General features: G+C 36.1%; 1 protein-coding gene and 1 long non-coding RNA gene across 14 annotated transcripts in view; one reads left to right on the top strand and one right to left on the bottom strand.

Annotated features, from left to right (window-relative positions):
* tjp1a (tight junction protein 1a) overlaps positions 1–26982 on the top strand; it is a 147596-nt gene that overhangs the window by 53892 nt on the left and 66722 nt on the right. For 2 of the 13 annotated variants that reach the window (XM_079866560.1, XM_079866562.1), the window contains exon 1: positions 16527–16951. The exons of 7 other annotated variants lie outside the window; for them this stretch is intronic. In XM_079866560.1, the coding sequence (XP_079722686.1) occupies positions 16925–16951 (27 nt within the window). In that variant the 5' untranslated portion in view covers positions 16527–16924. Of the gene's footprint in view, positions 1–16496; positions 16952–26982 lie in introns of those variants that run through there. 4 more of the 13 variants (XM_079866569.1, XM_079866570.1, XM_079866558.1 and 1 more) reach the window with 3 other exon arrangements.
* LOC307155714 lies at positions 2556–16445 on the bottom strand. The gene is made up of 3 exons (XR_013820555.1): positions 16234–16445; positions 8458–8563; positions 2556–5998 (listed from the first exon to the last, which is right to left on the bottom strand). It is a non-coding gene; the product is annotated as an uncharacterized lncRNA (long non-coding RNA).

A 26982-nucleotide genomic window follows, 5' to 3' on the forward strand; every position in this document is an offset into this window, starting at 1 on the left:
AACATTAATTGAGTTCCTCAGGATGTAGAAATTGTTTTCATAAGGGTTTACATCCTGAAAATCTAAAAGTTTTGACATTAACTGCAGTTATGTGCTGTATTATTAAAACTGCAGCCCAAATGAGTGGAAAAACATCATAAATATGTAATTAATTAACGTGTTATGCCAAATTTCATCGCATTCCCAAAAGTGATGGAATTTCCTTTCCTTTGGAATGCATAACATCTCATTTCCAGCAGATGGGAACACTTCCAAACCATATAAGGATCCTTCTGAAACATGTTATACATTTTAAAAGATGCTTGGAATTAAGAGAGTATTAGTCACTCTTACTCTTACCACTCTTCTTATTTGAATCTGTGCTGTAGCGAACGATCAAAGAGAGACTTATTGAATATTGAAAGACTTTTAACAGACTTATTTACTATTATTATATCATTATATCTAAAACTTCTTAAATGAGGGTCTTATAGAAGAGTGTAAGAAGTATTGCTGCTGTGTTGTTGCACATTTGACAAATAAACTTTGTCTGTGAAGAGCATATACTTTTCATATGATAGGATCTCCATGACTAATAAATAATGGAGGGATTTAGGTACTAAGACAAAAATAAAAACTTAAAGATATAGCAGGAGAAAGAGAAGAAATGCTGGCATGCTGAAGGGATGAATTTCTTTAGACATCACTGATTTTAACCACAACCAGTGAATGGCTATAGGACATTTGAGTGTGCTTCCATCATGAATTGAAATGAGAAGGCAGAATCATGACTCTCTCTCTCTCTTAACAGCTGCGGTGTAGCTCTCTCAGTCACATTCTGCTTCTTCCCAATCCATCATGCAATTGCTCAGCAGCACATAAGCGCTCCACCATCTGACACTTCTGCTCCACACACACCAGTGTTCAGTAACACTTTACTCTAACTCTCACACTAAATAAAGCAAGCACAACTATTAGTGTTGTACTCTAATGTTCAACAGTTTGGGGTCAGTAAGATTGGTCATGCTCACCAGGGATGTATTTCTTTGATCACAAAAATACTGTAAAACGGTATTGATGTGAAATATTATTACAGTGATTTAAAATAACAGTATCATTACTCCAGTCTTCAGTATCACGCAATTCTTCAATGAATAGAAAGCTCAAACGAGCAGTAATTATTTGAAATAAAAGTATTGATTTAAAAGAACTCTTACTGACCCCAAACGTTTGAACAGTATTACAAATGATGATTTATGTTCAGTGTGTACTGACAGCAATCATAAACTATACACACTCGCTGTATATTTTACGGACCAACCCACAGACACGAGCTTCTAGCATTCTGAGCAGTGAGCACTATTGAGCGGGCTTCTTCCGCACCAGTGGACATGTACCGTAAGGCTGTGTCAGTAGTCATACTCTTGGGACTGTAATGACTCAATGTCACACTTTGAGAAAAATTGCCAAAAAAGTGAAACTCCCACACAGCAGCTGACTTTCCCTGAAGCCTGAGCTGTTGACCTTCCCCTAAGCCTGAGTGTGTGAGCTTAATGGAGAGAGTGAATATGTGTGAGCATTTATGAGAGAGAAAGACCAAAAGAGAAAGAAAAGTATTCCATCACAGGCATACATTGCATTTTAAAATATAAAATAGAAGGAAAATATTATTACATTTAAAATGTAATAATATTTTCACAATATTACAGCAAGTAAATGCAGCCTTGCTGCAAGATACTTATTTAAAAACATCATACTGACCATTAACTTGAATGGTAGTGTGTACATTGTTTAATTAAAAGTAGGCCTACATTTAAAATATTGTGCTATTGTGTGACTTCTATCATGGGCAAGGGCAACACATATATCGATGTCTCAGGTTTCTACAAACTGTATTTACACGTTTTACTTTTACTCCTATCCACACATTGTGAGATCTTCTCTTTTTTTAACAATAGTGTTTCTCAGTTTTCTATACATGCAAAGTACAATGCTTGTGTGTCAGACTGTAGCTGTGAGCTCTGCATTTCAGTCCTCCACTTCCCAAATCAGCACCAGACAGCAGTGGTCCCTCCCGTCTCCCTGTGACGGGCTTAGACAGCCTTTCAGCCGGGGGATCCCTGTTCTGCTGAGCTCATCAGACTGACCCCTTTCAGAGGGACGTGGATCAACTGCCTCTGTGGTCTTTTCTCCCTCTACAAGCAGTGAATGTGCTAAAACAGCACAGGATAATCACTTGGCATTAGTACCTGTTGTGTAAAGCATTAGTGGTAAGAATTGACTGGTGGGACTTGTGGTCTCCCACTGAACGCTAAAGCTGATGAGGCTTGATCCTGGCACCACTACGGAGGGCAGATTACCAAGAGTGGCCAGGCTTACACATTAACATGTCCCAGCATGCACTGGTGCCAGACACCATATTTTATGTGATGGATAAGCAAGCTGCTATCTCGGTGACTATATATATATATTACTTGCTTCACGTGCTGCAAAATATAAATCGAAAATCTAAAATAAAATTTTAACATTTAATAATAATATTTTTTTTACTACATTTTGACTGGACAGTAGTATTATATGATGTATAATGATATACTATATCATATATCTCAATTATGCGTTAAACCCTTTAACTTTTATTTTGTTATAACCAACGCAGGACTTTTAATTTTCTGTGTAGCTGACGAGTTTAATAATACGCTTCTCATTATGAATTTGGCCACATGCTGTAAATCTCTGCCCACAAAAATGTTTGGAACTACACAAATGTAAAAATAGTTAAGCTGGTTGTGCATCGTTTTCGGCATGAAATGAAATATCATCTATTTTCATAATTCATCCAAGCATATGTTTCTTTCTTTTTTTTTCTTTTTTTGGAATGCATGAAACCGATGGAATGCACCAAGTCACCGCCCTACAGTTTTCCTTTTATTCGTTACTCCATTACACTAGGATAATATACATCAGGAAAAAAGTGTCACTGAAATTTTTCCATTACATTGCAACTTTAAATGACATAAGAAGCAATCCAACCTCACAGATTAGGTTCGTGTGAACTGAAGTAATATTCACCATGTCGAGAGTACATTCGCAATATGTACAAGACAGTGATGTCTGTTCACTTTGATGGACAAAGCACATGCAGACTATGGTTATTTAATTAAATCAAAGCATATCGCGATTTCAATTTTATTTCAATTAATCGTGCACCCCTACGTGTGCTCTAGGCTATCAGTATGGAGAGTGCCTTTATCTCTGAGCTGTCAATCACATTGCTGTTTCTTTAAATGCTCCGTTTGTGGCTGATTACATTTTGGCTTTGGCATGGAGCGAATTCCAGCAGAATTGATGAGATAGTACCTCTAGGCCTGATTGAAGTAGGATTTTTATCATGGCAGACTCTGGTGACATTATCAGAGCATTATTACCCCGGTTTACCATGAATCACGTTACCTAGTCCCCTCAGCACCTCTAAAGAATCAGATTTAGCGCTCACATCCTGCCTCACAGACCGCTCTGATTGGAGCATAACTCAATTCAGCACACAGAAGCAGTCCAATTGCTCTCATCTGCCCACAATCACTCTTACTGTGACCTCTTTAAGGAGCAGTTCACTTGCAAAGATGAGAATTTATAAGACCTCTCACTCTCTTTCTTCTTGATTTGGGTAATACTTTGTGGAGCTCTTGAGTGAGTGTCTGAATGAGGAACCTCATAGCTCTGGGATGTCAGTGTGGAATGGATGAGGAGTCTTTAAATCACAAAATGCTCTAGGCATTTCTAACTCTTAACAAGCCTAGCTTCCTCTTTGTTTTCCTTTCAGTGCTTATCTTCCCGTTACTTTTCCTCATACTATATTTTACTTGACAACACCTAAATTTCACCTCCTTCTTACCTCCCCTGCTTGCTTATCTCCCTGTTTGACGTCATGGTAATGGTTGTGCATGTACTCCACCGTTTAATTGTTTGGTGTTAATAATGTTTTTATTTTTTTAAATAAATGAATATTTTTATTTAGGAAGGATGCATTCAGTTGATGAATTTTTTTTAAAAAATATTTATTTTTCATATACAGTAAAAGTTGTTCTTTGATGCATTTTTTTTCAGGATTTTTTGATGAATAAAAAAGTTAAAGTTTCCACAAAAAAAAAAATTAACCAGCACAACCGTTTTCAACATTGATAATAATAAGAAATGTTTCTTGAGCACCAAATCAGCATATTAGAATAATTTCTCATGTGACACTTAAGACTGGATATAATGATGCTGAAAATTCAGCTTTGCCATCACAGTAATAAATTACATTTTAAAATATATAAAAACAGAAAGCAGTTATCAATATATAGTGATGATATTTTGCAATATTAGTGTTTTTGCTGTATTTTTGATCAAACAAATGCAGTGCAAGTGAGCATAAGAGTTTTTTTTTTTAAAACATACTGACCCCAAACTATTGAATGGTATGAGTTTTTTGCACACACATCTTACAAGCACATACAACTTTTCTGACTGAAGGCCTCTGTTATTTCTCCTTCACTCCACACACACAGTCTTTCCCACAAGCTTTATTCCTCTTCAGTTGTTGTAGTATGACAAATGGCGTGACATTAGAGGAAATCTTTCATGTATTATTAGAGATGGGATTAAAGATGTTAATTCATGTATCCTATTATTGGGGTATTAGTCCACCAGATTATTTTCAAAGCGGGATACAGTGTTAGTGGTGCTCAGAGACGAACAGTGCTCTGGTTCTGTTTGCTTACAACTGCTTGAGACTTTTAGCAGTTGAATGTGTGCAGAGCCCTGTCTGTCATGATGCCAGGTCTGTGTTTACTCTGTCTTTGGCATGCTTAATGCCCGAACGACCTCTCTTCTTGACAGAACCAGGTGCAGCCAGACCAACTTTATGATCACTTGAACACATTGTGCTCCTCAGACTTGAAGTTTGTGTCTAATCATTTGAGTTATGAGTTCATAAAGTCCCTTGTACAAACATGAATGTTTAATGATATTTATGCTATATTTATGATTAAAAAAATGCAAGGTTTACTTCAGATTTAATTTGCTTAGTTTTTGCACCCAGTGTGTGTGTGAGTGAATTTTAATGGTATAAATTTAAGTTAAATCTTCTGACATATTTAAGTGATTTATCAAACTTAAATCCTTACAAATCTGATGAAATGTCACTTCATTTAAATTAACCATACATACATAATGTATACAGACGTTGAATGCTCATACATGATAGACTTTCATTTAAGACACATATTTCAAAAGCTCAGTGTTATGAAGAGCTGAATGTTGCCAAATCTGTGAAAGAATATGAACAAAATAAGAGATGCAGCCATACACACAAACTCTTTCTACACAAACCATGATCATTGTGACAATAAATTGATACATTTTGAGCATGAACACGTCATTTTACTAGAAAAGTAACTTCATATTTCGTAAAACAAGTTACAGCATGGCAACAAATTAGTAAAGAGTGAAAAAAAAATGACCTTATTAATTATTCATGTCTTATTAATTATTCATGCTGGGAAAAAAGGTTAGTAGATGCATAAAGGTTTGTAGATTTTACTTAATTTTATACCTTTGAAACATACTCAAAGAGTTTTTCTACTTTGAAATTGTTCTTGAGGACTCATTGTAAATATATCAAACAATAATACTTATAAGTTAGAAATGAGTACAAATGCTTAACATTTTCAAGTGTACACTTTGAACTAAATTATTCTATGTAGACAGCATTAAATGTTTTTGGCTGTATTCACCTCAAAATTAATTTTTGCTTGCACTTGCCTGCGTCGGTAACCTTTATTGAAAATGCAGCAAATGAATCGTGGATGGTAGCGAGTTAGTCTCATCTCTCATGCTGACTGCATCGTGATTTTGTGATGTAGGCTGAGGGGCATCTGCAGTCATGTGTCATTATTTACGTCACAGATGACCTTGACCATGTGTATCTCGCTTCCCTCCCTCATGTCTGGACATTATGAATCTTTCCTGGGAAGTTCTGGGGAGAGAGAGTGAAAACGACAAACAGATATGATAACTGCTGTAGGAAAGATATTGTCACATGAAAATATCATATCTACATTTGTCCCTCATTTGAACTATTGATCTTTCTTCTTTAAGTACAAACATGCTTATCTTGCTGATCTCATTTATGTGTAAACACTGCAATAGCATTACAATACGATATTGTTTATAGACAAGCTTAAACTTTAATCCCATGTGAACACTGCACATCTTGGCCTGTGGTTGTTATAGTTGAGCCATCACAGTGGCAGTTGCTACACATATCATCAGTACAGTTGGTAACCTGAACCATTTGTCAACATCCTTACATACTGGGAAAAAATGGTGTAAATGCTAGAGGCTTAAGGCATGACTGTCCAAAAGAGTTACAACTGTTGCCATTCATGCTCCTATGAAAATGACATTTGAACCTTAACAAGTATTAATTGAATACTGGTGAAGATTGGATACAAGAGCTGTAGACTGTGCAAAATGGATTTCATAGCAGTGCTACAGGCTTATACAGTTACAGTGTAGCCAGGCTTTGCGCAGAGGTGAGTGTGTGGAACACATTGTGTATTACAACAGCCTTGACCTGTACTTTCTGCTTTCTGATTGCAGTGGTTACACTGAAAAAAATTTGGAGTAGGATTTACTTGAAAAAAGCTAGGCAACTTTTTTCACTCAGAAAATGCTAGTAAAAATTGCCAAGTAAAAACCTAAACATATTTATCAGTAGCTTTAATTAGAAATCTTTAAGTTAAATTTACTTGGAATATGGAATTAAGTAAACTTAACTTAACCTAGTTAAGTGAAAGTAACACAGAAAATAAGTAATTTTAACTTGGCTAGTAAAAGGTTGATTAATATCGATTTAGTTGTAATTTCCTTTGCATTACATTTCACTCAAACAATAATATTGAATTATACCAGTCATTTATAGTATGTGCTTTACTTAGATTATCTATGTTATTTATACTACAGTATGTCAGATGTTAAGCATCATGTGAATGCAAAGACCTCAATACTTGGTAGACAATACACAATGACGGTAACATTTGATGGATCGTTTTTGTGTTTGAATGTGTCATTTTGAGCAGAAAATTTACTCGAAATGTCACAAAATGGCAAGTTACTAATCCTGACAACAAAAGCAATGATAAAACAGTGTAAATACAGCTGGAAACCAGTGAAAAATTAACCTCATTAATTATTCAAGGTCCAGTGCATGATGGGAACCCCAGTATCAGAAAAGTTGAGTAATTTTTACTTAATTTTATTGAGTTGATATTTACGCTTTCATTTCTACTCGCTTGAATTAAGTACTGATATGGAATTTACTTCGTTTTTTTAATTCTTGCCTGAACTAACTTTTTAATGTAAATTACATTGTTTTTTTTCAGTAGTATTTACTTCACCAAAAAATCATTTTTTTACAGTGTACAGTAGTTGTGTGTTACCTCTAGAACAGTTAGTGGCAGTTTACACACAACACAATCTTGCTGAATCAGAATGCCAAAGAACGCAGGGTCTCGAGACATGGGCAGCATCCCAATATGTAACAGTGTGTGAAAAGAGTAGTATGTCCGTATTTATAAAACAGTAGGCAAAAAGCATTCACACTTTACACTATCCCATATAGCCACCGGAGAGGAGAGAAAGAAAATGACACGTGGAGGTAGTATACGTTCGGAACACACATTCATACTACATGTATATAGAACTTACTTTTTTTAAGGGTTGCGCAGTAAGTACTTATTCAAAAAAAGCACATATGTCATTCTTGCATGCAGTGGTCACAGAAGTCAGTCTGGTAGCTCAAGCTAATCTTTTTAAGCTTCTAAATCTATTCCGATCGAAATTTCTCAAAAAGTGCATTCTGTGTCATCTGAAGTGTTTGCTCCCATATGTACAGTACGTACACATACACACACATATGAAAATATTTTCCTTTAATGTTAATGTAAAGACCTCTGCAGCTGTGGATGAACTCATAGTATTCTTGACTGATGTACATGTTCTCTATTGTGCTGTTTAAATGAACCCATTAGGCCTTTATGGACATAAAAATACAACTTATCACATGTAGCCTGGTTTAATTCTACAGCGATCCACTTATGGCTCCCTATAGAAGCAAGACTCCGCACATCTGACATTTTAACTGCTGATCTTATGGAATGGCCTCTCACTTCAATACATAAACCTGTTAAAATGAGCCATGGGTCTCATCTCGCTGAGACACATCTCTAAAATTTGCTCGTGCTGCTTTCCGTATATTATGTTGAATCTAGCTATAACTCCTATGTCATATTGCGTTAGAGACCATCAGAAAAGTAATGCTGCTTTCCATTAACCTCGGAAGAGGGATGTCGGAGCTGAGAATGACATCAGACTCGAGTTGACCACAATACAGTATGCAGGTTGGAAAACTAAGATGGATGCATCCAGGCAAACCTTTGTTCTTGCTCTTTTTTTGCACAGATAACGCCAAAATGTCATGTCCACAAACAGAGGTTGGATAGTACCGTGTGCACCACTCCGGGGGGGTTGCAAGGAAATGCTAGGAGAAAACAGTGTAAATAAATAGATTAAAACAAGAAAAAATGATAGATAAAAAAACAAGATTAAAATAATTAAATAAAAATAATAATGATGAATCGTACGGTATAATGAGTAGAACAGTTTTTAATAATGCATCTTAATAGAAGCTAAATATTTTCAGAATAATATTTTAGGCATGTTTATAATATTTTACAATATAAATTGGCCCTTTGTACAAAAAAAAACATATGGTTGTTTTAGGATGGGGGTCTCTTGCATGAGGATGATCACATTTGGGGGTCCGTTGCATCTGAAAGACTGAAACCCCCTGGTCTAAAGAAGTGTTTTTAAAACTTCTTTTAACTTAATGTATTTTAGAACGCTGAAAGACACAAGCTCAAGTCTGCTGAGCGCATGTTTACATAGAAAAAACTATGAAAAAGCAGCGCGGTGGAATGCAAAAACGAGTTCTGTGTGAATGGCCCCTAAAGGTGTTGCTTGTTCACATCTGTACGAGGCTGTTTGGAAGAATATTCTTCCCCTGGGGCAGTGACAAACAAGCTATATGTCTTCCAGACAAACACTCGCAGTTAATGACACAGCTTTCTACCAGTCAGAAACTGTAATGCACATTCAGTGCTACGATTGTGAAGGAAAATAGTGTGAGGAATGGCATAGGACTGTTATGTGTGTTGCACAATGTAAATAAGCTGCTATATTGGTCCTGCAATTTGGAGATTAGTCTCTTATGGCTGCCTATGCTGAGGGAGGAAACGGATGGAGCTACAGAGACACACCGTATGTGATTGGCGGCGTCACAGTTACAATTAATTTAGCGATGTGTGTGCTTCATGCATTATGTATGTGGGAGCTTGCATGTTTACATGTACACATTCTTGGCTTCCTCTCTAGAATCCCTCGGCGGACCACATCACATTTGTGACATGCTGACACTAGAAATGAGCGACACTAGAAATAGGCACCATATAAAGGAAACATGCATTATGCATTTTGTATTTTCACTACAGCAGAACACTCATCACTCATAAAAAGTGAATTATTGTAATTTACGTCACATCATTGCACTATTTCAGGATTTACAGCTACTGTCTGATAATACCAAGAACAAAATGTCAACCTTGATATCTCCTCCCTTTTTAGTAGTTATATAAGCTTTGTGGAATTATTTTAAAAAGAGCTCTTTTTGATTTTTATAAATAGGCTGATCTAACCAAGTGTGAGATGTGAATTATTGAAGTACAGGGTGTGCTGAGCTCTGTCTCACTCATCAAAGTACCACAGTGCTTTTGGAATGTAGAGTCTATATTTACACATGTAAATGTGGAAAAAATGTCTTTGACAAAAATAAGACAAAACTAAGCTGTTGTTTATCTCTATTAATGCCATTTCTATCAATGTTTGTTTGAGTTTGAGAATAATGACTGTTTGTTTGTTATATATTTATGATTGTCGTGGTACACTGAATAAATGTCTTTGTGCGATTAAAGGAGCATTGTTTGCTATCTTGGCCATTCTTTGTCCATAAAACAATGGACTCTAAACAAGTCACATGTCTATCTCTGAAATCTCAATCTGCACATATTAAATTAATTGTTCACTGTAAAAAAAGAAAAAAGTGTCATTGTCATTCCAAACATGCCAAAAGTTTTTCCAGATGACTTTTTCCAGGACTAACCTTTTGAATATCACAAAAGGAGCAGCATCAGCCTTATATGGTCTGAGCCTATTACATGAAGTCTGCTTTGTAACTAGGGTTTTGGTAACTGATGAGACCGTTAGGTGTGTTGTTCTGGCAGTGGCTATGGCTAATAGCTCTAAACTTGCACATTTGGCCGTGACCCAGTGGGTTGAATGGAGGACAGCTAGTCTCTCTGGGCTGACACAGCCTGGCCTGTAACCACAGTATTTGAGGACGTAAAAAAAGTTTTCTAATTTTAGAACCAAACAATTAAGCTTGTGCCGTTGTGAAGGTCATGAAGTAGCCACCATTGTTGTTCTATTCATCTAAGCTCCTTTTAAAAGAATCCATTGTTATGAATTAAAATTTCAAAGGCTTTTCCCTACATACTTAATTTTGACACAGGGGGGAATTTCCTTTTTTTTTATAGTCTTTTGGTGTATTTTAATTGAACAACATGTTGCTGTATTTGATAATGTATTTTAATGTAGAATTATTTTTTTTAATATTGCGCTACCTTTTCTAGCATGCATGCACTCGTATGAAGTTTTATATAACATTGGGCAAAGTCAGCTGGGTCTTTCCTGAAAGGGTCACATAATGTAATTGCAATGCACTTTTAATCCACCTGTTTTCTTTTTGTAATTTTCAGCAAAGCACCATTTCAGTGTCCCACTGCTCCATGCATTAATCTCAGAATAAACATTCTCCTCTCTGCTGCATTCCCCTGCGACTCACACCATGAACTAAAGCTCAATTTTGTTTCCTGCCAATGTTTGATTTATAGCTGCTCTGTGTGTTGGTATATTTTGTGTCGAATAGCTGTTTGGGACCACCGTCAGGTTTAAAAGGACAGGCCACTTGGGGCTTTGTGAACTTAACCATTATTGTGTTTGTACTGATTTTCTTCTTGTTTTTGGCTACAAAAAAATGGCCACCAACAAGCAATACAATTTTAGCGGCTAATGACGTCAAATCCGAATGGCCTACTGTTGTGAAAATTAATACATTCATACATCTTGTGAAAACGAGTAGCCTATGTGTGATGTGTACCAATTTTTTGTAAAAATCAGCCACAAAGTGAGTTTTTTTTTTTTAACGTTTTTGCTAATAACTCCACCACCGTGAGTTATTTAATCAAAATTCTTGTTTTTCTTTTCATTCTTGCTTTAAGCCCTAACGATGTATATCTCATATTTATGTTTATCTAAAATGTATCCCATTTTAATATTGTTAAAAACCTAACTTCTGAATTCCTCCTTGGTCATTTCTTAGATCTTCTCTAAACTTCACACACATCTGCTCTAGACTAAAATAAATTTAGATCCATTAAATCGTTTAGCAGATAGATAGGCTACGTTTTGATTATTTGATGAGTGTTGCTCGTTATGACTATTATGCCTATATCTGGCGTGTACAAAGTCCATACTTCTCAAAACGTTGTACGTATGGAGACCAAGTGATTCTGAGCAATCAGAAAGCTTAGTTTCATGAATTTATGATGCTTGGGGGGGGGTTAACACCAAATTCTAAACTAGCAGACATTTCAACTGAAAGATGATGGCTGTGATATTAATGTTGTCCACTAGAGGCAGCAATAGGATAAGGAATCTTTTAAGCCTATTATTTTTCTACCAGTTTCACTTTGAATGGAAATAAATGCATAGATCTAATTCTAATTGTGATACTTTGACAGTAACATTCCACACGACATCTCTTCTGGGAAAAAAGTGCCTTGGAATTGTATTGTTTGATGGGTGTCAAGTATAAAACTATATTTATATGCCTTATTTGACTCTAAATAATCTTAGTTGAGTAACTATTTAATTAGTGGTTTGGATTTGTATGAGACTCTGAGAAGGACCTCCAATCTTAGCCGAGTCCATCGCCTGACCTCCAGAGGGTTTTTGTTAGCTGTGGAAACAGGGCACTTTAAGGCAAGAACTTCCAAAGTAAATAAAGCCTCTAGAAACTAGATAAGGTCTATTGGGTTTTAATTCAGCACAGATGAAGACAGACAGTGAAATAATTTTCTCCTCTATTCTCTTCCCTCCCCCATGCACATTAAATAGTGTTACTCTCCAAACTACTCTCGCCTACAGTATGGATAGATCACCTAGAGCATGTTTTACTAAAAAAAAAAAAAGAAAAGAGTACAATCCTAGGCATGTTGATGAAAAGAAAGCACAGAAAATTGTGATGTCAACATAGTATAGCCAAGAGAAGACCAGATAAGAGAGAACACTGTATCAGACCCATCTGTTGGCAGTTCCTGGTTGTTTTTGTTCGCAGAGGTACAGCTCTGAACTCTTTTTATGTTTGTACTTCTCCATGGTGCTTCATTCTAATAGCCTCCTTCAGCTGACCTATGATTAGATTATGAAGTGTTGCAGTTGCTGTAAAGCAAAATTTCTTAAGGCCTTTGGCATTTGCATCGATGATTTATACATTTATGTTCATTCCATGAACCAACATCATCAGGGCAACACACACCACACTAAAATAATACAATATACATTATCTAAGTAACATAATATTTAATAAAAAAAACACCCTAATGTGCATGACTGATAAAATAAAGTGAATAAAAAATATAACTATTTAAATAAAATTAACAGATATGATGTTTGAAAACATTGATAAATTTAAAAATAACTGTTTTATATTTGAATGAATTTAAAAATGTATATTCCTGTGATGACGCAGCTGAATTTATATATATTTTTTTCTTAAATATACATGCATGTGTGTGTATTTATATATAGAAAATAATTATACTCCATACACACACATATATTATGTAAACACAAACTTTTATTTTGGATGCGATTAATCGCGATTAATCGTTTGACAGCCCTAATATATATATATACAGTAAATTCAGCTGCGTCATCACAGGAATAAAACATTTTTAAATTCATTCAAATATAAAACAGTTATTTTTAAATTGTAATATCAACCTTGGTGAGCATTCTTCTCTTCAACTGTGGATGAAGATAAATATTAATGTATCCAAACTTTTGACAGGCAGCTGTAGTATATACACAATCATTATATAATGCTTGTGTATATTAATGTGTATTGCTGTGATGGCACACCTGAATTTTTAGCATCATTACTCCAGTCTTCAGTGTCACATGATCCTTCAGAAATCATTCAAATAATGATTTGCAGCAAAAACATTTCTTATTATTTTTATCAATGTTGAAAACGGTTGACAAAAGAGACAATGATACTATTCAAACATTTGTGGTAAGATTAAACAAATAGAGAAATAAATACTTTTAATCATGCATTAAATTGATAAAAGTGACAGTGAAGACACTTATGTTACAAAAGATTTCTGTTTAAGAAATTATTTTATAAATTAAAAATAAATAAATTGAATGTCTATTAAAGAATCCTGAAAAAAGTATCACCATTTCCAAAAAATGTTAAGCAGCACAACATTGATAATAATAAGAAGAGATGTTACAGTACCTGTCAGCAAATCAGCATATTAGAATGATTTCTGAAGGATCACGTGACACTGAAGACTGGAGTAATGCTGCAAAAAATTCAGCTTTGACATGACCAGAATAAATTACATTTTTAAATTTATTACAATAGAAAACAGTTATTTTAATAATTGTAATAAAAATTCACAATATTACTGTATTTTTGTATGTTTTATATGGTAATGCTTTCATACATTTTTAATTCCAAAAACTATCATATTTAGTATTTTACAGAAACATGACATTTATTGTCATGTTAAATGTATTTTTTTTCAGTTATAAAACATGATTTTACTTTAACATTTTAAAATGATTTATTCTTTAAAATTATAAACAATTTATTTTTGTGATTGCATTCCACCTACATTGATATCAAGATATGCATATTCAGAGGAGCATTGGTGGAGCAGAGCATGTGATCTGCACTTTTCACTGTCCATTAGACTCTAACTACTGGCAGGCAAGCCTACTGGCATGCCTCACGCTGTTTGTGTGTGTGTGTGTGTGATTTCCAAGGCCATGGGAGTGTTTTCCAAGTGCTTGCTCTTCCATGAGCACACCTGAGCTCTACGGCTGATGCGAAGCCTCAGGTTGCGCCGTGTCGAGAGCCGTTTAGGGTAACCATGCACGACAATGCTGCCTTCAAACGTGTTTTTCTGTCACTAACTCTCTTTTTCTGCTCCATTCTCACAGAACCATTCACTCTACAGTTCGAGCTATAGCAGTCCTCTTCATCTTGGGCTTACATTAAACTCATTTACTTGGGTTTTTGAAGACATGAAAGGGACGTTCTGAGGTTTTCAGGAATCGGAGATTGATTTGCCTGTGCTAACAGACAGCATGCTGAATATCCTGATATCCTCGCTGCTCGATGCGGATCGTAACATGCGATGGAGGAGGATTGAGCGATTGTCCTCGTTGGCAGTATTTATCATTCTATTTCTTTGTGTTTTTTTTTTAAATGTGTTTCTTGGGTTCAGTGATAGTCAGGATTCCTGGTAATTAGATGTGTTTGTGTTTCAGTTCATTTTAAGTTATATCTGGTCTAGTCATTCATGGCTTCTCCCATGCAAATATTTCATCATCATCCCTTGTAACATTTAATTTCATTTAGCGCATGGTAATTCATAAAAGTGTGTTTCTATATATATGTTTCAATTTTATGTGGAGACGGCACTAAGAATATTGATAATAAATGTATAGGTTTTTTAATTTCTTTGTGGGCTTACGTACTGTATTGGTCATTTTTTCTTAATTGTTTTATAGCTCTTTCCTATCACTCACTTGTTTTCCCCTCTGATTCCTGAAGCCTAGTTATGGGAGAATGTGACCTCTTACACCAAGTTATTTTTAGTTTAACCCTCTGGTCTGGTCTATGACAAGAATTTATCCTGCAGCATGACTAATCCAAAATATCCTTAGCCTCTCCCCTGGACCTGTCTGTCAAGTATTTGTGGAATTACATCTACAATGACTGGCCTTATGACCATTAGCCGATATTAACTTAATAGGGAACACAGCGTTCAGTGTCTTCAGTGTAAGATTTGGTTTATTCAGATTACAATTTTAAAGTTTTGTCTTTTTGCTGACTGCTGGTGCCGGTGCCATGGTAACCATTGTTTTAAACGTGTTGAACTATATGGATATGTCTGATTTGCGGTACAGAGTTTAAATGGATCTTTTTCTTGGCTGTTTTCAGAAATTATATTTTTACCATGTGAATGATGGTTACAAGAACTGGAGAGTAGAGAGATTTTGCTTCCTTTGTACACAGATTGCTTGTTGAAGGTAAATTAAACCATTTTACTCTCTTGTTTGCAGAACTACGGGAATACTTCAGGGACCTAAAGCATTAAGTATTATCTCTGACAACTGAATGATTGATTAGGCTATACTCTTAAAGAGTTAATGATATATTGTGCATTTGTGAGTTTTTTTTTTATCAGTTGCAAACATGAGCTGACATTTTGCAGTGAAAAGTACAGCCCATAATACTGATTTCAAAACAATACAAACATTCTGCGGCCCTGTCCTATGGGAGGGGGCCCGGAAACCACAGGAAGCAGTTTGCATTGCAGCAATTATGTCCCGTTTGGTTTCCTGAGTGGTTTGTTATCGGCGAAAAAAAACTCCATCTAAAGGTTAAACCACACAATCTCATAAGTCTACAAAACTAAAAGAAAGTGTAAGTTTTGGTAGGTAGGCCTATTATTAGTATGTTTAATAAGGATGTTGCTTTTGAACTGCATTACGGAGTCACTAAAATCACGTAATTCCTATATTTTATTTCTATTTAAATTTTATTAATCATTAGGCTTAAAAACTTTGACGCACATTTTGGAATATTAGTTAAAAATAACTGTTTAACAGTCAAAAGATTTATTATTCTTTTTTTTTAATGTCAAAAAAATGTTTGTTAAAATACAGATGACTTCTCCTTAAACTTCTAACACCAAAAACAAAGCAGCGATCAACAACTGTGTTCCACTTTACCTTGCTTTCCTCTCTCCATCCCATCCGCTCCCCGGTCAAAACGAAAAGATCAGGCACGGGGGCGTCCCTTTAGTTTCTATTTTTGCATCTATTGTTTGATGTAAAATAATCACACATTTATCACACAACTCGTTAAATTAACACATTAAACGGCTGCATACACATACAGAGTTAAAATGACATATCTTGGATTGTGGCTCACCCTGTCCCGGTTTCCACCCCACCACCCCCGCAGAACTGTAATGGACCCTCCCAGTCAGACATGTCATGATTGTTGCTGGGAGAGGAGAGAAGCGAGGATCGAGCTCATCCGTTTCAAACTTCTACTGCTGTGGGACCTGCGCATTTCGCATAATCGATATTATTAAACTCTGTCTGGCGCGGTCGACTGAGGAACAGCAAGGTTTTCTTGATTCCTTTTAGTTTTTCAAAGAAACAGCCATTCGGCAGAGTATTCGCGTAGCTTCGGAAGTTTCACGCGCAATAATAGATGATGAACTTTGGACTGCTGGGTTTCTGTTGTGTTGTCATGTCTTTTGGCGGTCAGAAGAAATAAACCCGCTTTGCCCGGCGCTGTGGCGGCTGCTGGGCAGGACGAAGGAGGAATATATTTGGGGTGTAACTTTCGGTGTAGTGAAATTTAAACTAAGGACTTCCAACTTGCTACGCCGGGAGCCAACAAGATATCAAAATGTCTGCTAAAGCTGCCATAAATAAGGTAGGAAATGATTTTTCCAAGCAGTTTGACGGGATACGAGACCTGACCCATTTAAGGTGCAATACACGTAGAGAAAGACGAGTTCTCCACACGAATATATCTTGTTTTCCTTCTAATCCACGTGAAAGCCAGGATCTTAAAGGGATAGTTCACCGATAATTCTGTCATCGTTTACTGGCCATCATGTTGTTTCAAACATATGCGACTGTCTATCTTAAGTGGTAACGTTAGAACTCCAAAGGTAGAATGACAGTCTCACTCAGCCACTAACTTATTCACTCTCATTATATGGAGAAAAGATGTGATGAAAGACTGCCATTCTGACTAACGTTATGTGACTAACATCTCAATTTGTGTTCCTTTAAGATCATTGGACAATTAAAAAGCGTTTAAAGTGAATATTGATCGCTGGAAGAGTTTGCGATTCGTTAGGAACCTGTTGATTAAAAATGGCACTTAAATGGCTTTCTGCCAGTACTTGGGCTACTTGTGTCGAAGTGCTGTGAAATTATTGCATTTTCATTGCAGTAACTTTCCTCGCGTCACTGAATATTGTAGACCAACTAATATTGTAGACCAACTGTCGATAATGCGCACACAGGGGAATCCAAAACGCAGATAGTTTATGTTTGTTGTCTGAAAATTGTGGGCAGGAGTTTGCATGTGGTTTTTTTGGTTCTGTATGAGAGAGACGTGTTGAAAGTGGCTCATCGCGAAGTACAATGCTCTACATTATGTTTGTGTATGTGTTTATGCTGCTCTTGAGTTGGCTTCCTGTTCCACTGTACAGTGCGAGAAGCATATGAAAACAGGAATGTGTACAGGACATTCAGTTATTCAGGTTTGGTGAGTTTCTCTTGATGAGGTGAAATGGTTACGTGATGATGTAATGCAGTGGTGTGTATTGACATTATATCCTGGAAACATTTCGCACTAAGCATTTCATATGTAGCCTATTATGATTTATTAGATCAAAAATACAGTAAAAACAGTCATCTTGTTAAATATTATTACAAATTAAAATACCTGTTTTCGATTTTGAAATGTATTTTATTCCTGTGATGCAAAGCTGAATTTTCAGCATCATTACTCCAGCCTTCAGTGTCACATGATCCTACAGAAATCATTCTATGCTTATTTGCTGCTTAAGAAACATTTGTCATGATCAAAAACAGTAGGCTAGTTCTGCTTAATATTTTTATGGAAACCGTGATTCAGGATTAGGCCTATAGAGTTCAAAAGAAGAGCATTCTTATGAAAATGGAAATATTTTGTAACATTTGTGAATGTCTTCACTGCCACTTTTGATCAATTTACTGCACCCTTGCTTAAATTCTTTAAAAAAAATGAAACATTTTGAATGGTAATTGGTTTAAATATATTTAAGTTTATGTATTAACTACAATACTAGTAATTATTCATGGTAGAAAGTCCTTAGTTTAAGTTATTGGTATTTTTAATCGCTAGATCCTCTAGTTAGTTTTACTGTTTATCCCTAAATAAACCTACTACAAAAGCTGTGCTTGAGAAGACATGGCTATGTTTTTCCAGGAGGAACTATTTATCTTGTCTTTTTGAGGTGTGGATCTGTCTGGATGACCTTTTTTTTGTGCCCTTAAGTTTTGCTCGATCTCCCCAGGGACCTTGTTTCCTCTGTAAGACATTGTCTTGTCTCTGTATCTGCTGTTGTTTGTTTTGTTCGTTCTTTCTTTCTTTCATTCGTTCGTTCTTTGTAAATACAGACTTCATGTGGATGATTACGTTTTCATTAGGTATTTTGGAGAAGTGTAAATGGACTATACTATATACTCAGTTTGGGATTATTAGTTATTTATCGCTGAATGGTTCCAGCACAGCCCACAATAGTGACCTGTGGCTCAAGCTTTAAGAAAGCTTATAGAGACAAAGACCTTTATGTGTCTTCAACGACACCACATGTATTGCATGGCTACTGCTCACCGTTCCTCTTTAGGGCTTCTTTATGACTTTTACTTTTGATAGGAATTTTTTTTTTAGTATGCATTTGTTTTAACTAGACCGGTCATAACTACTTTTTGTTGGGTGTTATATTGTCACAGAAATAATTGCGATAAACGATATTGTCATTTTAAAACCATTTTATGCCACTGACTATCCTAATCATAATATAACAGCATAATAATGCAAGTAGGTCTACACACTTTCAAATGACAACAAACTCTTTAATTCTTAAGAATATTTAGATACTGGAATTGAAGTGTCAAAAAAATTAAATGTCCTGAATAAATAAACAAAAAAACTTCAATAAATAGAAACAGATATTTCCTTGACCTTCTTTTCTCAGTAAAGTAAAGGTGCACACCTTTGCTGAAAAAACACAAACCGTTACTTAGAAGTCAGATGTTCGTATGAACAAAGGCGTGTTTTTAAAAAGTTGTTTATAACACAGCGTCGATATGCTGCAAAAGACATGAGCCCAGTGGTCAAACACGTCCGTCTAGCACGTTTACATAGAAAAACAATACAGTGAAATGCAACATATGTGTTTTCTGTGAAAATTAACTAGACACTCTCGACTGCCGTGTCCTGTGTGAGACGGCCTTAACACTAGCTGAGCCTGTGAGTGAACATCGACAGGTGAAAAGAAGGCTTCATTTGACGAGTTATAGTGTTTTCCTGACAACTACAGACAGACAGTTTGGAAGAATAGCCTAAGTCAAAATGCACTCGGTTTCAAAGCCGCAATCCACTGTTTTGGTGCAAATATAAATGTGACACTGTGAAATGGTGCACATTTTAAGCACACGCTCTGTGTATGAAGGAGCTGCCTGAGCCCCGCTTTCGCTTCCGACGAGGAGAGCAGATAAGATGACAGGCAGCGCGATCTGCAAAATGTCGGTGACATAAATTTTTATGTAAACATAATGGGCAATATGTTATCGAAAACTATTAAATTCAATTCAATTCAGTTTATTTGCCAGACTCATGTCCAAAAGCCATGCAAGACAGAACAGATAAAAACAAACAAAACAAACGAGCAAACAACAATAATAAAAAGCAAATACAATAATTAAAATACATACAGACATTTCAGCCAATGCACTCTCAGTCTGGATTTGTACCTGGAGCAACTCACTAAGGGATTTGAGAGTGCCACCATGATACTGAAAAAATAAATATTAGGCTACGTCACCAAAAATGATCGAGGTCCAAATATCGTGTCTTTCGTGTCATAAGTCGATATATTGATTATCGTGACAGGCCTATAGTTAATATTGGGAAATTTGTTGTTGAAATCGGAAGACTTTTTATTGAGAAATAAATTACAATGAAGTCATAATTTCTTTTTTACATGTTTAACAGCAGAATTAAAAAATCTTTTTTATTTCACCATTTCATTTGAATCACCGTGTCACCATTTGTTACTGATTGTTAGTTTGTTATTGCATAGAAAGCTTGTTAAACTGCACTGTCTCACTCTCACACCCTCTCTGACAGTAACTGACTTTTTTGATTGACACCATGCCATATTTGTTCTTGAGTAAATAAGCAGTCTATACTTCAGGGAAAATATTAATTAGATCTAGAAGCAACTTATCTAGTGTCCCATTTGCATGAAAATTAAGGCATTTAATATGGAACACTACATACAGCCTTGATCACCTGTCTGTCTGTCCCATGCAGAAAATACAAGAGAAAATGATTTGTATTAGGCCTAATGCTATAAATAAGCCCCTCAAGCTTGTATTCATAGTCAAAGCAGAAAGAGCGAGCAAGAGAAAGCTCTTGTCCTCCGTTTCTGTTCTGGAGAGGTTATGTTAATTACTGCTGGAGCCTCTGGCCCTCTTTGAGAGCTTGCAGAATGGGTTTTTTAATCATCAGAGGACAAACATATCTCCACTTTACTGCTGTACCACACATACTAGAAAAGAGGAGGCATGCAGTTACAATTTTCTCTGCTGGAGAGGGAATGTTTGTTTCTTTGTCTATAACTCTAGTTTTTTGCATCTTGGAGAAATCTGAAGATAAAACTGTAAACGTCAAAATCTGGCAGTGTAATGTGCCGTTTACAGAGTCCTGTGTGCTGCTCAGAGCCAATCAGACTCAAGTGCCTGTGTTGTTGGAAAGCTTGAGCGGTTCCCATGGTGAGGAACAGCACTGGGCTCCTGGTGCACCTCCGCCACAGGGCCTATAAGTGCAATAGTGTTATATTACAGTATTAGTGCATGTTAGCTGCCCCTTATCTCTCATTCTACTGTCACCAGTTATGATTGATTGTTTATGATGTTTGAGAGTGATATATCTGTGTTTAAAAGTATAAATAAATAGGAAAGGCCAATTTGTTGTCATTTCCACATTTCCTCTTAGTTTAATGCTTAGCTAATGAGGACTTAATTAGGCTGTACCCGTCGGTCACCCACTGTTAGCCCACCCCCCTCAGTCCTCCCCACTGGGCTTTCAGTGTTCTGGAACAGTCTGAGGCAGCCTGTACAAGGCTTAGATCTTCACTGCATGTGACAGGAGAAAGCAAAAGTTTATGTGTGATCCTCTGCATGTCATCTCTTCGGTTTCTGTAAAGTAGCCAGTAAGTTTGCAGCATTTTAAGAGTGGTCCAGTACACAGCGGGGCAGCTGTAACAGAACATACTAATTTTAGGCAACATGATCAGCTACGAAATTCATTTCAAACGCAAATTTGATTGTCCTCACGAAACGAAATTCACAAACACAAATTCCATAACAACAGTGTGGAAATTACTAGCAATGCTGCTAACATAACAGCAAAGCTGATGTTTTCTGTTAGTTTAAGCACAAACTAAGAAAAGTAAAACAAACCTTTAACGTTTCAATAATTAAATTCAACTAACTGAATAGCGGCGGGCTATCATTAGCTTAGATAGTTAGCATCATTAGCCAGTGCCACCAAATGGAACGTGTGTTTACGGTGTATGTCGGCAGTGTTGTCGGATATCATAATATTTAAGGCGACTCGATAAGATATTTTTTAAATATCGCCCAGCCATAGTGTATACACGTGTGTGTGTGTGTGTGTACACCTACTTAGGGAGAAATTTGCACCCAGAAGTGAGCTAAATCTGATAAAACCTCCTTTCAAGGACTTTCTCATTTGTAAAAATTGTATAAAGTAAATAAAGTGTTGTTGTTTTTTTTGTTGTAAAAGTGCAGAAAGTTTTCTGTGAGGGTTCGGATGTGGGTTAAGGCTAGGTTATATAGCATTTATAAAACAAGAGAAATCCATGTAATATCCTCATTTAGACAACTATTTAAATGTGTGTGTGTGTGTGTGTTAGGACTTCTTCATACTTCATTTGAGGACATGAAATGAATGAACATGCAATGAATGGAAAAATATTTGATGTATAAGTACAGTGCAATGCATAAGTTAATACGCCCATGCTAAAGTTGACTAAAAAGAGGAATAAAAAAATCATATTTTGGAAATTGAACTTAATGCCTTAATTTAAAAAATTAGGAAAAATCCAACCTTTTAGGACACCAATTTTCTTTGTGAATGAATAATGTATCGTAAATAAATAAATGTTCTTCCTTAAAATACAGGGTGCATAAGTGTGTACACCCCTATGTTAAATTCCCATAGAGGCAGGCAGATTTTTATTTTTAAGTATTTTTTTTTATTAATTTTTAGGATACTATGCATCCTGATAAAGTTCCCTTGGCCTTTGGAATTAAAATAGCCCCATATCATCACATAGCATTCACCATACCTAGAGATTGGCATGGTTTTATTTCAGTTAGCCTAAAAGCTAGTTTGATTTGCATTTGAGAGATGATCTTATGGAAAGTACCCCATGCCAATCTCTAGGTATGGTGAAGGCTATGTGATGATGTGGGGCTATTTTAATTCCAAAGGCCAAGGGAACTTTATCAGGATGCATAGTATCCTAAAAATGAATTAAAAAAAAAAACTTCAAAATATAAATCTGCCTGCCTCTATGGGAATTTAACATAGGGGTGTACACACTTATGCACCCTGTATTTTAAGGAAGAACATTTATTTATTTACGATACATTATTCATTCACAAAGAAAATTGGTGTCCTTAAAGGTTGGATTTTTCCTAATTTTTTAAATTAAGGCATTAAGTTCAATTTCCAAAATATGATTTTTTATTCCTCTTTTTAGTCAACTTTAGCATGGGTGTATTAACTTATGCATTGCACTGTATATGATTAAATTGGTACAGCAGTGTGTGTGTGGTGTGTGCTGCTTGAGCTTATTGATTAGTTTATCTCTTAATCACTCTGCAATGAAAACTGTTAGTGGAGCCTACTGTGTAACAAAATATATATATATATATATATATATATTTTTATAAAATTGACATTAGAGGCTTTTAATGGGGTCATGTTGTATGTTTTTTTTCTTAAAGGGTTAGTTCACACAAAAATCTGTCAGTAATTGCTCACCCTCATGTTGTTACGACCCCGTAAGACTTTCGTTCTTCTTCGGAACACAAATTATGTAGCCTGACTTCGTCATACTCATATTCTAGTCAGAATGTGAGTCTGATACCGCTCCATAGAGATTTGATTATGGGGCGTGTCTCAACCGAACTAGGAAAAAAAAAACCTCTGCACTCAATTGGATAGACCTACAACCAATCAGAGCAACGGAGTAAATGACGCATGTCCTTCATTCATATTTTCAACCAACAAAATGTCGCGGGCGCGGCTCTCTGTTCCTCTTTTAAAATGAATGCGCTGTCGATATCTTCTATAACAGACGCGATGGCGGAATCTACACATGATGTTTCATAAACAAAGTTCGGGAGGAGCACGTACAAATAATCAATCCAATATCAACTTATCATCAAACAATACCATGTCTAACGTTACCGAGGAAGCATATTCACTCTGTCAACTTACCTAACACTCCTTGACAGTTTTTCAGCATCCCTCCACCACCCCGAATCCTCACTCTTGTCTTGTTCTCTCACAACCAGGAACACGGGGGGAGTATGGCTACCGAGCCCACAGCCCTCTCCTCGGACAGAACGTCATATACGCATTTATTCTATCTTACTTATTTGTGTGAACTCGTGACATCTCATATAGCCTACGCATTTATTCTATCTGACTTATTTGTAAATGTGAACTCGTGAAATCTCAATTCTCCAGCTGCAGTCATCTTTGTTGTAAACTAATTCAAATCAAGCGCTCTTTGGTGACGTGAGTGATTACGTAACCGCAGACCATCTGTCCATCATCGATTAAAGCCCGCCCTGGCAATTTGATTGGCTCGGCCTTCTAGGAGCCGAGCATAATTACTCCTCAATGGATCGAGTCCAGACCGAACTTCCCGACCAAAAAATATTGTGGGCGGGGTTCGGGCTGGCACCCAGGCTACAAATTATGATATTTTTGATTAAATCTGAGAGCTGTCTCACTCGGCTTCTATGTTATTGAAACTTGCCGGCCCAGAAAAGTTAGTAAAGACAACAGTTAAAACAGTCCAAGTGACTACAGTGGCTCAACCTTAAGTTTATCGAGCGATGAGAATACTTTTTGGGCGCAAAAAAAACAACAAAAATAACTCTTTATTCAACTATTTATTTTCTTCTATGTGGGCCTCTGACGTGAGTTAACATAGTGTAACAGCGCAGCGTGTCTGGGTTGTACGTCAGCACGTAGGCTCACTATTGGCCAACACTGGTCATGTGTGTGATGCGTGTGACGTACAACCCAGACGCGCTGCGCTGTTACACTATGTTAACTCACTAGGGTGAGTAATTACTGACAGAATTTTCATTTTTGGGTGAACTAACCCTTTAAGTTTTGTCCTTGAGGTCCACTTATGTTAGTAAAATTGTTGTGATAACTGTCATTTAATACGTTTTTGATAACTATTTTCAAATGTGCTGCATAAATGGGCTTGACTAAAATTATTTTTAAAAATGCTTTTTAAAAGTAAACTTCAGCTGCTCATTTCTGATAGTCGGATACTTCAGAAGGATTTGCAGAGTGCTACACAGAATCAGAAAGAGTGCAAGGTTTTGGTAGATCCTCCCATATTATACTTTTAATGTTAGCCTAATTTTTCTGTGGTTTGAGTAATATCTATTCTACTTCCATTGCATTACCTTTGCACTATACGCTGATTTCACGCAGCCGTTATTTTGAAATCGAAAGCGAGGCTCCGGTGGGAAGAAAACCGGAAGTGTCGCCTTTAATCACAGGAGAGTCGTGAATGCGATGGCGTATTGTTGTGTTTAATGATGTTGTGTCAATTCTAAAACTGTACATACATTTCTTTCATACTTTAGACTAGGGCTGCACGATATTAGGAAAAAATGACATTGCGATATTTTATTTTTCTACGATATATATTGCGATATGAAATGAAATCTAATCTATTTTTTTCTTACAAACAAATATGGGGTAAACACACTTACATTCTCATTCTAAATGATTTAAAAAGAGTATTATTTAAATTAAATGATTTGTTTGTAACTTTAGGATATGGTTTGAATTGTTAACATTAATGTAGGCTATCTAATAACTAACATGAACTTACCATGAGCAATACTTTTGTTACTGTATTTATTCATCTTTGTTTATCTTAGTTTATAAAAATACAGCTGTTATTGTTTGGTAATTTTACTTCACAGTGCATTACTGTTAACACATACTGTACAACTTTTGATTTCAATAAGGCTATATAGCCTAAATGTTGAAATTAACAATGTTGTAGAAGTGCAGTTTACTAATAGTAAATGTTAACTAATGTAGTTAAATAGTTTAATAAATAGAACATTATTGTAAGGTGCTACCGATTTTTTTTTTTTTATACACCAATTCAGACGTCTCGTGAGTTCAGTGTTGGACAGGTCAGTTGTTTAAAAACCATTCATTAAATTGAATCGGTTCGGGTTCAAAGGAATCATTAGTTCGCGAATCTGACATGTAGGCGAGTCTACGGCACGCGTTGTGTAATTACCTCGGCAGTTTAGGATATCGCACAATATTTGTCAACACAGAAAACATTTCATCACTGGATAGTTTTTTTGTTCGACTCCATCGTGTCAATTGATTTTGATTAATATGCGCGACTCGCGAGGGAGAGAGAGAGAGAGCAAGACAGCGCTCGTGTTGTTTGAAGACGGTGAAGGTGAGCGCGCACGCGGCCGGGGCTCTCTCGCTCTGCTCGTTCTTAAATGCGCCCTGTTAAACTAACAGGACTTAAAAACACATGCAAATGTTAAACTTTCACTCTATGATGGTTAAGATGTGCAATTAATCCGCGAATCATATGTGTTAAAAAGGCCGGGGAGCAGCTGGCCCGTAAGGTTAATGAATCACGGATAAACTACGACAGCCTACATCGCACATCCTGCGATGTGACTATCGTGGATTCGCACATCGCGATATCGATGTTTAAACGACACATCGTGCAGCCCTACTTTAGACTATATACAGTGAAATTCATTTATAAATAAAATAAATTTTTTATATATAATTCAGAAAGTAAAAAAAGAATCAGGAATGAACTATATACATATCCTATATTGGATATTAACATCCAATAGTGTAAATCGCGGCAGCAGCTTCAGGTTGGTCGTTCAAGGCATTGTTGTTTATCTTTACTTCCGGGGTTCTTCCCACCGGAGCCTCACTTTCGATTTCAAAATGGCGGCTGCGTGAAATCAGCGTATTGCATTATCGTGATTAGACCGGTTTCTGAACACTGTTTTCATTGTTTGTGTGTAAATGTGGGCTGGAATTTGATAATGTATTTATTATCTGTTACAACATCAGTAAGTTGTGGTTGTGGAACAAGATATTTTTGCTGCTTAGTTTAAATGAATTGTCTTTTCCATTGGGGAAAATGTTTTGTGAAATTTATTTATTTACACAGTTTTCATAATAAATCAAGTTGTTTTATCTAGGGCTGTCTCTAAAGATTATTTTGGTAATCGAGTAGCCTACTCGGTTGTCATCAAGTTTTTTTTGGGTGGTAATAAAATAGAGTTTTCTCACAGCATTTGCAGAGATGGAGTTTGAAACGCACTAAA

The sequence above is a fragment of the Squalius cephalus genome (assembly GCF_949319135.1).
Source record: "Squalius cephalus genome assembly, chromosome: 3".
NCBI lineage: Eukaryota > Metazoa > Chordata > Actinopteri > Cypriniformes > Leuciscidae > Squalius > Squalius cephalus.